Below are 14,124 nucleotides of genomic sequence, written 5' to 3'. Positions count from 1 at the left end.
CTGCCGCTCGGGTTGTGCGCTGCCGCTCGGGTTGTGCGCTGCCGCTCGGGTTGTGCGCTGCTGCTCGGGTTCCTGCTGCCGTTCTGGTTCGGTGCTGCCGCTCAGGTTCCTGCTGCCGCTCGGGTTGTGCGCTGCCGCTCAGGTTCCTGCTGCCGCTCAGGTTCCTGCTGCCGCTCAGGTTCCTGCTGCCGCTCAGGTTCCTGCTGCCGCTCAGGTTCCTGCTGCCGCTCTGGTTCGGTGCTGCCGCTCAGGTTCCTGCTGCCCCTCGGGTTCGGTGCTGCCAAGTTCGACACTCTGGTTTGGCGCCGCTGCCTCTTGGGTCCGGTGCCGCCGCTCCTGTTTGGCATCTGCGCCGTGTTGCTGGAGTCCCCGCAGGACCGGGCGCGGCCCGTCTTGCGCTGCTGCACACGCAAGGGCTCGGCGCCCGAGTCTGCTTTGGATGCGCCCGCGCGCGGCTCTCCAATCGGGGGCCAGGGAAATTCTGTGGGAATTGGGCGGAGGCAGGTGTTCGTTTGTTAGTCCGGCGGGTACGATTTCCGCTTGGGGCACAAGTGGCAGTACCTCAGTGGTCTCATAGGTCTGTGGAGAGTGCTACCTGCTCCGGATGGGGGGGGGGGTGTATGGTTTTATTGATTGTGGGGTTTAGAGATGTCATAAGGTTGGACAATTTCTTCATGTCCCCTGTGTAGGATTCCCTCTCACAATCAACATTTTATCGGTCCTGCTTTTTGTAGGACTGTATTTTATGACTGGCTATCACCCAGAGAACAATCCGAAACCGCAGTTTCACTGTTGCATCCAGTCTTCCGACCTTTAATGCGTGCAACAACGCAAGCAACGCAAGTCTTCGCTTGAAAATCTGCCTTTTTTTACGTTTGAAGTGCGAATTCTGGAGCGGTTGGCTCTGCTGAACCCCCCTGTGACACCCGACCCTTCAGATTCAGCCATCTCTAATTACCCTGTGAGAATCCGCCAGGTGCCCAGCTTAAACCACGCTTCGCTTCTCTGAGCACCAGCACTGCGTCTGACATCAGTGCATTACTGAGTCAGATAAAGAGAAGGGAGCCATGTTGCATTTGTGGTGCTCTGAGAGAGACTGCATTAAGTGATCTGTGCATTGTTTATTACCATTAGATCTGTCAGATATTATTGTTGGATTTGTCAGATGTTATTGTTGGATCTGTCAAAGTGGCACTGAGTCATGGATGAGTTTTGTTTGGAAGTTGCTTTTGTGTCGTTTAATTTGGAATGAGGTGCAGGTTCCAAAGAGCATCCAGGTGTGCTGTACTGGTGCCTGTGGTTGGCATGTAAAGGAAATGATTCACCTGAATTTTACTTTGTTTTTGAATATGTAACTTGTGTGGTTATTCAGAGATGTAAGGTGTAGCCAGGAGGTTGTTAAAGTCATTTCTCATCGCTGTTTTACACTTCTGCAAATCCTTAACCTGAATTGCTTCTGTAAATAACCAGCTTTAAAATGGGAGAAATTATTTAAAAACAATCTGTCCCCTGTGGATGTGGGTGAATTCTTATGAAATGATAATGCAGTGGAATATATGTGCTAATCATTCATAGTTAATCGTGTCGTTTGCTCTAACCTTCTGTAATGGCTTGTAAATTGGCTTTGGAAGTTAGGCCTAATTGCATTTCAACAGAAATGATAAAAATGGCGGGCAGGCAGATGTTTTTGCCCATCTAGGGAAGTGGAACACCATTTTATAACTGCTTCTTTATACCACCTACAACGTGGTCGAAGAGCGAGAGCAATTATGAAGAATTACTCCAAACGGGAAGTAGGGGTTTTGGCCTGTGATTTAGTGCCTGCCCGAACGTGGCTGAGAGACTTCCCTGGAGAAGCACTGATGCCGTGCTGTGTGTGCGTGTGTGCGTGCGTGCGTGTGTGCGTGTGTGCGTGCTTGTGTGTGTGTGTGCGTGAGCGTGAGAGAGTGTGTGTGTGCTGAATATGTATGCGTGTCTGCCTGTGTGTGCTTGTGTGTGAAGGACACTAGATAGGCTGTGTGCACACCTCTTCCCTTATGATACAATGACTGGCTGTGGTTCAGACTGTGAAGGGTTTGGCTGTGGCTCAGGCTGAGGAGGGTTTGGCTGGGGTTTGGTGCCTGGATAAGAGTTGGGAGCAGCCCTGCTGAGTGTAATTAACAGTTTGAATGCTGATAAAGGGAACGGGACGGCCAATGAAATGGCTGAATGGGACGGCCAATGAAATGGCTGAATGGGACGGCCAATGAAATGACTTCCTGGGTCCCTCAGGCTTGGCCTGCAGAAGCTCTGGTCGCTCTGCTGGGTGGAAGGAGGGAAAACGGCGGAGGACAGGACAGGGTCTGTGGCTGAGGGTTAAACTGTAATGCAGCTGACTGCCAGTGACCCGGGAGAATGAACCCTTCTGTCTCAGCGGGCCCGAGTGGGGTAAAGGAGGGGAATGCTCTGTGTGTAGGAAACATGACTCCAGCGCAAGGAGAACTCGCCCCTTTCTGCAGTTTGGCTAAACCCAGGGCCCCCGTTCTGCGCAGTGTGGCCCCCGTTCTGCGCAGTGTAGCCCCGTTCTGCGCAGTGTACCTCCGCTCTGCGCAGTGTACCTCTGTTCTGCGCAGTGTGGCCCCGTTCTGCGCAGTGTACCTCTGTTCTGCGCAGTGTGGCCCCGTTCTGCGCAGTGTGGCCCCGTTCTGCGCAGTGTGGCCCCGTTCTGCGCAGTGTACCTCCGCTCTGCGCAGTGTACCTCTGTTCTGCGCAGTGTGGCCCCGTTCTGCGCAGTGCGGCCCCGTTCTGCGCAGTGCGGCCCCGTTCTGCGCAGTGCGGCCCCGTTCTGCGCAGTGTACCTCCGTTCTGCGCAGTGCGGCCCCGTTCTGCGCAGTGTACCTCCGTTCTGCGCAGTGTGGCCCCGTTCTGCGCAGTGTACCTCCGTTCTGCGCAGTGTGGCCCCGTTCTGCGCAGTGTGGCCCCGTTCTGCGCAGTGTGGCCCCGTTCTGCGCAGTGTGGCCCCGTTCTGCGCAGTATGGCCCCGTTCTGCGCAGTGTGGCCCCCGTTCTGCGCAGTGTACCTCCGTTCTGCGCAGTGTGGCCCCGTTCTGCGCAGTGCGGCCCCGTTCTGCGCAGTGTACCTCCGTTCTGCGCAGTGTGGCCCCGTTCTGCGCAGTGTGGCCCCGTTCTGCGCAGTGTGGCCCCGTTCTGCGCAGTGTGGCCCCGTTCTGCGCAGTGTGGCCCCGTTCTGCGCAGTGTGGCCCCGTTCTGCGCAGTGTGGCCCCCGCTCTGCGCAGTGTGGCCCCCGTTCTGCGCAGTGTGGCCCCGTTCTGCGCAGTGTGGCCCCGTTCTGCGCAGTGTGGCCCCGTTCTGCGCAGTGTGGCCCCGTTCTGCGCAGTGTGGCCCCCGCTCTGGCGCAGTGTGGCCCCCGTTCTGCGCAGTGTGGCCCCGTTCTGCGCAGTGTGGCCCCGTTCTGCGCAGTGTGGCCCCGTTCTGCGCAGTGTACCTCCGTTCTGCGCAGTGTGGCCCCGTTCTGCATGGCAGGCGTATCTCAATCTGTCCCAAACGCCGCTCCGCACGCAGAAAAACCCCTCCCTCCCTCTCTGCTTTTTGACGCACGCCCCTCCTAATGCGTCCAGCGGGTGTGGAGAGGAGCCCAGGCTGGCCTCTGGCCCCAGCGCCGGCCCTGTCAGCGGGGAGAGAGGACGTCCCGATGGCTCGGTGAAGGATGAGACTCTTCCAGTGGAAAATTTGTGCTTTTGTCGTTCACCCGAAACCCTGTTCAGCAGACCAGGATAAATGTCATCCTGTCATCTGAACTGTGCTGCTGATTTGTCTTTTTGGTGGGTGCTTTTTTTAAATTTTTTTTTTTTACTTTTTTTTTTTATTTGGTTGGTAGCAGTAGCAGCCGTAACTACTCAAACACAAAAACTCGAACGGAAAACTTTCCTGTTACAGTGCTCTTGTTTACGGTCCGTACCCAGAAGAGCACCAACAGCGCAGAATGTCCTGCAGTGCAACAAGTGCGTGAACGTTTCCCATAGGCTGCAGGAACCCAGGAGGATGGTGAACCGGTCCTCACATTCCCCTGCATTAGCTGCCTGAACGCGGTGTCAGGTTCTTGTGTGTTTGAGTATTGTTCTATTGTTTACGTATGTGAGCTTGTGTGTCACGCCTAATCTGGAGCTTATTGGGCCCCCCCCCCCCCCCACCCATCAGGTTTACTGCACACGGGGACCTTTTGCTTGAGTTCATCTTTGGCCTTGCAAGGGCACTTTCTAAGTTACAGTGCAGTCGGAATATGAGAGACATCAACAGAACAACTGTAGTGCAAGTCCGATCATATGCAAATCCTGAATGTAAATTATTGAGTTAAGAGTCTTATTTTGTGCCGTGGACTGGCCTACACGGCGAAGAATGTGTCAACAAGGCCAGGAGAGAGCGCTGACGGATCTCCTGGCTTTGGAGTTTTACACATGCACCTGCCGCACTGGGTTGTGCTCCAGGGAAACGGACAGTCATATCTTGGGCTTCCATATGTTGTGTCTGCGTGCCCCCCCCCGAGGCTCACGGCTCAGGTATGCGAGTGGAAATTGCTGGTTTAATTATTCCCGGCATCGCTGTCCTGCAAAGTTAGGACTTCTCAAAGATTGGTTTTTATCCAGGATATTACTGGGCTGTCTGCCCGCCCCCGCCCGTGTGCCTCCAGCGAATTGGAAGCCATTTCCTCTGTCTGCACGAGGACCCTCCTCTTTAAAAAAATTTTTTTTCTCAATCCGTTTTTCTACTTTCTTACTCGTCCTGACCTCAGCCTCGCTGTCTGAAATCTGAATTCTGATCCCAGATCAGTATTTCTGGGGGGGTGGAATCTGTGCCTGCTGATGAACAGTATGGTCTGTGCCAGAGCAGAGGGTCCTTGATGTTAAATTAATTTAGCAAGCCGTGCCGTAAATATTCGGTTCCCGTACACCGTCGGACTCGAGCGCCACTTCACCCCTCCCCTCAGAGGGCTTCCTGCCCTGGGATGTGGTTCACCTGCTCGTACTGGAACACCTGTGTTACTGAAATACCCACTTACAGTCTGTCAGAATTAAAGGGTTTATTCCCTCAGTAGAGGCAGTGTAGAATAGTGGTTAGGGGACTGTGAGTAGAGGCAGTGTAGAATAGAGGTTAGGGGGACTGTGAGTAGAGGCAGTGTAGAATAGTGGTTAGGGGGACTGTGAGTAGAGGCAGTGTAGAATAGTGGTTAGGGGGACTGTGAGTAGAGGCAGTGTAGAATAGTGGTTAGGGGGACTGTGAGTGGAGGCAGTGTAGAATAGTGGTTAGGGGGACTGTGAGTAGAGGCAGTGTAGAATAGTGGTTAGGGGGACTGTGAGTAGAGGCAGTGTAGAATAGTGGTTAGGAGGACTGTGAGTAGAGGCAGTGTAGAATAGTGGTTAGGGGGACTGTGAGTAGGGGCAGTGTAGAATAGAGGTTAGGGGGACTGTGAGTAGAGGCAGTGTAGAATAGTGGTTAGGGGGACTGTGAGTAGAGGCAGTGTAGATTAGAGGTTAGGGGACTGTGAGTAGAGGCAGTGTAGAATAGTGCTTTGGGGGACTGTGAGTAGAGGCAGTGTAGAATAGTGGTTAGGGGGACTGTGAGTAGAGGCAGTGTAGAATAGTGGTTAGGGGGACTGTGAGTAGAGGCAGTGTAGAATAGTGGTTAGGGGGACTGTGAGTAGAGGCAGTGTAGAATAGTGGTTAGGGGGACTGTGAGTAGAGGCAGTGTAGAATAGTGGTTAGGGGACTGTGAGTAGAGGCAGTGTAGAATAGAGGTTAGGGGACTGGGCTTTATAACCCAGAGGTGGTGGCTGTGGGATTTACCAGTGTGGCACTGCCGTTGGTATGAGGGCTGTGCAAGTCGCTCTGGATAAGAGTATCTGCTGAAGACGGCTCAGACCTCGGAGTGAGTGATCGCCGTGTGGAGCTGCAGAGAAACCGCTCGTCCTGCTCTACCTGTTCCGTGTCTCGTTTTACATCCGTGTTGCGATTTAAGAATCTCACTGTGTGATTGATGATCTGCCCCACTGACACTGAGCCGATACAAAGCCAGAGCCGCATCTGAAATGGCTGAATCACGCTTTGCTCAAGTTGACACATGACCGGGGAAAAGCTGGGGATGTTATTTCCAGATATTTGCGGCGGCGAGAAGACGCCAGTGCTTTTGGGATGCGGTAAACCATGAAAGGGACGATTGTTTTGACATGGTGCGCGTTGCATGCCATGGTGTGTGCGTGGTTTAAATGCGATTTCTTTCTGCTCGTGTGCAGAATGGATCCTGTTTCTCTGGTAGTGTCGTGTTGCTAATTCTCAAGAAGCCTGTTTTTATTTTTATTTTTTTATTTCAGTAAGTGATGCTGAAAATATTACCATTTTTAATTTCTGACATTTTCAAGTTTTAGTCAGTGTATTTTCCCCCTATTTCGTCATTAATGGTGATTTTGGTGTGAAGAGAATATTTGTGAAAACGTTTAAATGTATAACAGGCATTGCATATTGAAGAATTTCTATTAGTTAAGATTTGCAGCCTGTAGCATTGCAGTTCGTATTACATTTAGACAGTTATTAGGACTTTCTCTCCCATGTGTTTCATTTGATAAGTTTCAGTGACACTAGAATGCCTGAAAGGAGTTTGTTAGCTTCTCTGTGGAGTTTCTGCTGGTAATGACAAGAGCGCTGGTCAGGTCAATGCAAACGCATGGGGAGGAAAAAAACCCAGGATAATTGGCTGATTCAAAAAAAGATCAAAGGACAAAAATATGAAGTTACGAACCCATTAAAAGTAAACTTGTGTTATTTCAGGGTGTGAGGCGTACGTTTCTCTGGGAGGGATATGAAGTGAAGCGCAGAGGGGGATGGGTATTGCTGGTGAATGGCACATTGGTGTGGGCAGAGCCAGGCGGTTCTCTGTGCGTGCTGAATATGTATATGTGTGTGTGTGTGTGTGTGTGCGCTAAATATGCGTGCACGTGTGCCCGTGTGTGTGTGTGCGCGCGTGTGCCCGTGTGTGTGTGCGCGTGTGCCCGTGTGTGTGTGTGCACGTGCGTCTGCGTGTGCAGAGGGATATTGCTGGTGAATGTCACGTTGGAGTGGGAGGAGCCAGGCGGTTCTCTGTGCGTGCTGAATATGTATGTATGTGTGTGTGTGTGTTAAATATGTGTGCGCGTGTGCCCGTGTGTGTGTGCGCGCGTGCCCGTGTGCCCTTGTGTATGTGTGTGTGTGCGTCTGCGTCTGCGTGTGCAGAGGGATATTGCTGGTGAATGTCACGTTGGAGTGGGAGGAGCCAGGCGGTTCTCTGTGCGTGCTGAATATGTATGTATGTGTGTGTGTGTGTTAAATATGTGTGCGCGTGTGCCCGTGTGTGTGTGCGCGCGTGCCCGTGTGCCCTTGTGTATGTGTGTGTGTGTGTCTGCGTCTGCGTGTGCAGAGGGATATTGCTGGTGAATGTCACGTTGGAGAGGGGGCGGAGCCAGGCGCTTCTCTGTCCATTCCGCTGTGATCTCCTGGGATTAGTGCACCGCGGCGGCGTGCTAATAAGAACCTGGACGTCGGGTCCGGTTTCTTTTGTGACCGGTCACTTTCTGGCCGACGTGCGGCCCTGGAGCAGATGTGTCTTTCTCCGCACACAAAGAGACGGCCTGTTATGGGCCGGGCCCTTATGCCTCTGTCGTTTTTTTGGGAGAGTGCCCCCGCCCCCCCCCCCCTCTCCATTTAATGAGCGACATCTGGAGGTGCCTCCCACAAGGGGGCGGAGCTTGGGCGGGGGGATGGGGGGGATGTCGAGCAGGCCAACCTGCGTTTCCTGTCAGTGCTCCGTTTTCCGTGGAAGAGGCGGGAGCGGAATCTTCTAGACTTTCGCTCTGTGTCATTTTGGGCAGGTCTGCATTCTTTCATAGAGAACACCGAGGGAGTGAATTTGAGCAGTGGAGGCTGCAGAAGATGGGCTTGTTTTGATGTCTTATTTTCTCCTGGTAGGGCTCGCTTTTCTGCCTTTTATTGCTTGCTGCTGTGGAAAATCAGCAGTCCTGTGTGACTCTACCGTGAGCGGAACAGTCAGAGGCCGCCGCGCGTTTGAAGTGTGAACCGGCGGGGAGAGGCTCCAGCTCTGGGCGCTTGCTTTTTGAAATTGACACACGGCTGACAAAGGCTTTCAGAAGCCCGTGGTTTCTTTTCTGTAAGCCATTTATTTGGAGTTTGTTTGGGTTTTGAGGTAGTTCTAAAAAAAGGACGAGCTCCCCAGAGGCCTGAGGTGTGGTGTTCTTCTCGAGGGCTGCTTTATCACGTTTCTCCTGCCGCCATGTGCCGGCTTCAAGATTTTACTCTATTTTATTCTTTTTTTCCCCTCCCCGCATTGTACTTGTGAAAACGATGTTTGTCAGTGCCGTCAGTCGATGCAGAATACGCAGTTATGAACTCTGTGGGATGCCAGAATATACCAGGCGTCAGGAAACAGAGTAGAGAACGAGTGCAGCGGACGACAGAAATCGCCCCCTCTCCTTACCTGGAGTCACAGACGCAACACGCACGCCCCAGCTCTCCCTGTCGCTCGGCAACGGCACCCTGGCCCGCTAACGGAGGACGTGGTTGGGCGGGAGGTGTGCCTGGCGCATGGCGGCCATTTGCCAATCTCGGGACTGTGGGAGGAGTCTACAGTATATTAAAAGACTCTCTTCGCTCTGATTGGCTGTATGTCCGTGCCTAACGTAGTTAGACACACGCAGAAAATTACTGATTGCATATAATGTCACGGACAGTCACACACCACGATGTAGGTTTGTGATCTTTCAAATGTTACTGCACACACATGGATATGCTAGTAAGAATGCATGTAAACTATTTCATATGCCGGCATAGGTTATATATATATATATATATACACACACACACACACACACACACACACACTCACACACTCACACACACACACACACCACACACACACACACACACACACACACACACACTCTCTAGCAGTACAGGCGCAGGTTACTGTGACTCAGCCCTCTGTGGAAAGCCAGCCTGTGCCAGCTGTGCCCGGCTGGGCGGGGCCCCTCAGCCCTGGGGTGGGGCCGCCCTCAGGGTCCAGGCGTCCTGCCAGCGCCACAGAGAGGCGTATATTTAGAGAGAGAAGGGTCAGCCAGTCAGCCAGCAGCGTGGCCTCTCTCGCCCCTCCCCAGGCCTTAGCATGCGCCGTGCGCTACTGTGCGCTACTGTGCGCTGCGTGGCACACTGTAAAGCAGCGTGTCATTAACGGGCTTGCTGGGGCTTTCCCTCAGACTCAGGACAATGCAAACAAAAAAGAAAAAAGAAAAATGGCGCTCTAAAGCTGTTCTTTCAGCCATTCTAGTTTCATTCGTCTTATATAGGCTATTCGTTAGCTATGTCACATTTTCATACTTGTTGTTTAACAGGCAGGCATTCTGGGTTACAAACCGTTCGGTCTGCTCAGTACAAACATATTAATTATGGCTTGTAGAATGATTCTGCGTGCGTGTAGCCTGGCAGTTAAGGGCAAAATCAGTTTTCTTTCCCCCCCGTTGACGCTCGGCGCTCGGAGGCGTGTCCTCGGGGTTTTGACACGGCTCTGGGCGTCGGCTGTTTTAGCGTGACGCCCAGGACGGCTCGTTCCTCCGCTGCAGGCTCCGCCGCCTTCGCTCCACTCTGTCCTCTCGTTCCCCTCGCTCACGTAACTGCGATCCGTAACGGGCTAAGAAAACAGGCCAAACGAATGCGGCGTGGGGGTGTGTGGTGTGGTGTGGTGTAGCGGGGTGGGGTGGGGCAAGGCGGGGCAGGCTCAGTGAGCACTTGAGTCCGCCACTTCCTGCCAAGCGCAACATTCCAGTAAAAAAAAAAAAAAAAAAAAGATCATATGCCGTGTAATACTGCACCTCTAAAAATAAGGCCGCATATTGCTGTCGCCAGCTGTGATTGGCTGCTTTTCTGCAGAGGGCTGCAGGTGTCAGCGCTGTGAGAGGGACTGACCGTTCTCTGGCGCTGAATCCCTCTGTTCTGTTGGGAGGGTTGGGGGAGTTTACTCTGGTCTTCTTTATTGAGGCGTTGATGAGGACAGCCGCACCGGTTCGGCCTATAGGAAGGCTCCGTTTTTGTAGCGGGTTGCCCTGTCGCGTTAGCGCGGCCTTCATCGGGGATGGAGAGCCCTGTGAATGAGCGGGCTTGTGTCCCGTGAGGCCAGGGGGACAGACGGGGAGGAAGTGTCATTGTACAGTGCGTGAAGGGTAATCCTCTCTCCCTCCTGGAGCATCCTGGGAAATGTAGGCCTTTGTTTTAACCTTCTCATCTGTCTGGCTTACCATTAACTACGTTTACTGCGATTCATTGAGAAATGCGTTTGGTTTGATGTCACCGGGGCGAAAAAAAAACCAGAGCTGAACTCTTGATAAAATTATCTGTGTTCGTGTTTCCGTGTGTGTGCACATACGTGTGTGTGTGTGTGTGCGTGTCCTTGCGTGTGCACGTACGTGTGTGCGTGTCCTTGCGTGTGCACGTGCGTGCGTGCGTGTGCACGTGTACACGCGTGCCTCGTCCCCACGCAGGGCCGGCTCGCCTCTGCGTGTGGATTCGCGGCTCTGAGAGCAGACCCTGCAGCCTGTCCTTCAGAGCGGCCGCTGTAATGAGATCTGTTAAATTCCCCGGCTGACTCCCCTCCAGCGCTGGCAGGAAGGCGCTCTGCGTCATCCCAGCATGCGTCACCCTTATCGCCGCCTTCCCGTTTGGCTGAAACCAGGGTGCAGCGAGGGATGGGGCGGATTTTTTATTTCTTTTTTGGTGCCTGTTAAGTCGCCCCTCTTGTTGGATAATCGGAGAGCGTTTGGAGCCTTTCGGTGGCAGTGAACGGGTGTGTGATGCGGCCCTGTGGTTTCGGGGGCGCGTCCCGTGTCCTGTGTTTGGCAGAACGTGCAGATGACGGGCGCTCTGTGTGAACTCTGCCACTTGAGGGAGGGGGGCGGGGCTGACTGGAAACGCATCACAATGGATATGACTGTACTGCTTTGATTGGCGGGTTCCGTTGTGTTTGTCTCTCTCTCCCCCCCCCCCGGCCTGCCTGTGGATGACTGTGCTGTGTTGGCTGAATGCTGCGCTGCTCTCCCTGCGCCTCCCTGTACCGCCCCCCCCCTCTCTCTCATCCTCACGTTGCTCCCTCCTGCTCCCGATGACTCATCCTGAGCTTGTGTAATGTAATGGCCGTGCGATGATGTGCCCTCGCCCAACAGTCCGCTCGCCTCTGGAGCTCTGTGGTTGGGGTGGGTGCTGTCGCGGTCACGGCGGGCCTGGGGCGGGCCCCCAGCGGGTCCACAGGCCCAGCTGATGCTTTTAAAGTGACTGGGTTAATGCTGAGGGCTTCTGGGAGGAGGGGCCCGGGTGGGGAGGGGCTTGTGTGTGAGCAGCTTGGGGTCACGGAGGATGGTGTGACAGTGCTACACCTACACCCCCCCGAGTCCCCCCCCCCCGTTCCGTCGGCCCACGTCAGCCTTGGTGGGGGTGGCTGTGCTTTGTGCCCCAGTGCTGCCGTCAGCTGTTTGGGCAGCATGAAGGTCAGGTTGTGGGCCCCTGTGGAATAGATGGTGCAGTGCTGTTTGGACTGGGGGGGCGGGGGGGGGGGGCTGTTTAATGGGGGCTCAGCATATGAACAAAAACTGCTGATGTATGGCTTTGGGGGGGGGTGGGTGGGGGGTGGATGTGCGGACAGCAGCTGATCAATCGTACTTGTTCTCTGTGGCACCCGTGCATTTTGCCAGCCTACATACGGGACGGTTTAGCAGCAAATAATTACCACCCCCTGTGGTCTGCCCTGGTTCACACAGTGTCTGTGGCACCGGCTGTACTTACTTTGAGCCTAACCTTTGCCACACACTGGTCCTCTCCTCCCTGCCGGCTAGCTGTTCTATTTTCCTCGCAAACAGGCCTGTTAGCGTGGCGCTAATTTTAGCGTTGCATTGGTTGAGCCCAAAGCCGCTAGCGGAGCGGATAGCGTCGTTTGAAGCCTGGGGGAAGATGACACGTAGCGTCGCGCCGCGCGGTCCGTCCGGGACGCCGTGTATTTCCGTGCGGGGGGCGGGCGGGGATTAAAGGGGGGAGATCGAATGTCGCGGCGGCGCGTTTCTGTGGGACAGGCGTCGGTGGCGCTGAGCTAGCGGCGGCGGCGGCGGCGGTGACATTCCGCCGTTTAACCGCCTGCGTCCCGCCGCGGAGCCGAGCGGCGTGTCTGCGTGCGTCTGTCCGTCTGTCCGTCCGTTCGTCCGCTCCTCCTCCTGGCCTGTCCTGTAACCTTGGAAAAGCATTCCCCCCCCCCTCCCCCTCACCTCCTCCCCCCCCCAGGAACCTGTGCCTGCTCCATGACATCCTCTGTGTATGTAATCAAATTTCAGCGCTTGTGACAGCCAATGTCTGACTGTGTGTTTTTTCTTTCCTTTCAGGATTCGGAGATCGCTTCTGACTGCAACCATGTAAGTACTGAAATTCCTGAATGACATTCCAGTTCCTCACTTCCCTAATGACATTCCAGTTCCTCACTTCCCTAATGACATTCCAGTTCCTCACCTCTGGTTCCCTGGCCTGGTTTTCAAAGCACAGTTTTGTCACAAGTGATGCTGCTGAATGAGTTACAATCTCGCTCAGGCTTTAAGAAAAGCAATCATCACTGCTTTGTCAAAAAATGTGAGTTTGATTAAACACTTTGCAAATACTTGCAAATAAATCTCTCGTCTTCCTGGACCATCCTTATGGTTAAGCACATCACCCTTTAACGCGTTTGTTTGCGTTATGAAACAGACCCCAGTGGTCTCTGGTTGCCGCAGTAGTTCCAGTCACTGCCCAAGAAGAATGTTACAAATGCTGGACTGACTGACTACCAGCCGTTTCCTTGAACAGCGAGGGAAGTGGTTTATTGCAGGGCCCAGAATAATCTAACGTATACAGTGCCCTCCGGAAGTATGGGCACAGTGGAGTGAAATTCGTTATTTTTGCTGTGTACGCAAGGCATTTGGATTTGGACAATCAGCTTTTATTTCATTGCATTTTCATGTTTATTTCCAAATCCAAATGCCTTAAGTATATAGCGAAAATAACAAATGTGCTATCACGCTACTGTTGCCATACTTCTGGAGTGCACGGTACCTGCTGTTTGTTTTCCTTGTTTATGGGGGTGGCCGGTGGCTGGATCTGGGTCAGAGCTGGTCCACACATCTGTGGGCTGCAGTGCCTACTGGAGAGGCTGTGCTTGGAGTGACTGTAATAATAATAATAATAATAATAATAGCTTTATTTTTATAGCACTTTTCTATACAGGTAACAAAGTGCTTCACATTAGTCAACTGTGCTTGGAGTGACTGCTCAGTGTGGCTATGCTATAGTCCCCTCTCACAGATCCAGGCCTCAGATTCTGTCGCTCTGTACCCACAAAATACTCCTCATTCGAGATTCCAGTGGCTGCTTCTGTAGTGTGCAGTGGACTGTATTTATCTTTCTCCATTTGCCTGCTCTTGGAGGATCTGCTCTCCTTCATAAGTCACCGGCTGGCATCATAAGGCCATAAGCAGGGCAGTGATTGATCCGCGGTGCACCGTGGCCCTCGTAGCGCGTGATGCACTGCCCTCCTGGCCTGTAAACCTCATTGTGATGTCATAAAAGGCCGTGACTGCATAATGGCCTTGTTGCCTGGCTTTACGGCCTGGGCCGGTCTCTTCAAACCACCGAGGGAGTTCCGTCATCAGCCGCTTTGATTGGAAGGAATGGGGTGGGGGTTGTGTTTGCCACACCCCCACACACACACACACACACACACACACACTCCCACACACCCCCTTCTCCTTACCACAACCCTTTATTATCCGGGTGTGGCTCTGGCTCCGTGCCTGTTCTTGGAGTTTGGTGTGCTGCTTAGCCTCACAGCTGACATGAGCGTACTTTCAGAAGAGACCTGGCTGTAATCTAAAAAATATATCGATATGACTTCAACATGATTTAGCTGTAAGGAAGGATGGATAACTGTTTTTAAAATACAGCATGTGAATTAACCCCAGTAAAAGTGCTTAGTGTTATGTAGCAAACTTACCCACCCGTGTGCCGTCATAGTCTTTATTTTCTTAGTA

At 53.3% G+C, this 14,124-nt stretch overlaps 1 protein-coding gene across 1 annotated transcript in view; it reads left to right on the top strand.

The window, feature by feature from the left end:
* The window catches only part of LOC118215241 (Golgi apparatus protein 1-like), a 50,094-nt gene that overhangs the window by 12,057 nt on the left and 23,913 nt on the right, over positions 1–14,124 (top strand). Inside the window, exon 2 of the mRNA XM_035395810.1 lies at positions 12,451–12,480. Within this exon, the coding sequence (XP_035251701.1) occupies positions 12,451–12,480 (30 nt within the window). The remainder of the gene's footprint in view (positions 1–12,450; positions 12,481–14,124) is intronic.

This window comes from Anguilla anguilla, chromosome 16 (assembly GCF_013347855.1).
Source record: "Anguilla anguilla isolate fAngAng1 chromosome 16, fAngAng1.pri, whole genome shotgun sequence".
Taxonomy (NCBI): Eukaryota; Metazoa; Chordata; class Actinopteri; order Anguilliformes; family Anguillidae; genus Anguilla; species Anguilla anguilla.
Note: the sequence above shows the minus strand (reverse complement) of the source record. Positions and strands in the feature narration are given on the sequence as shown.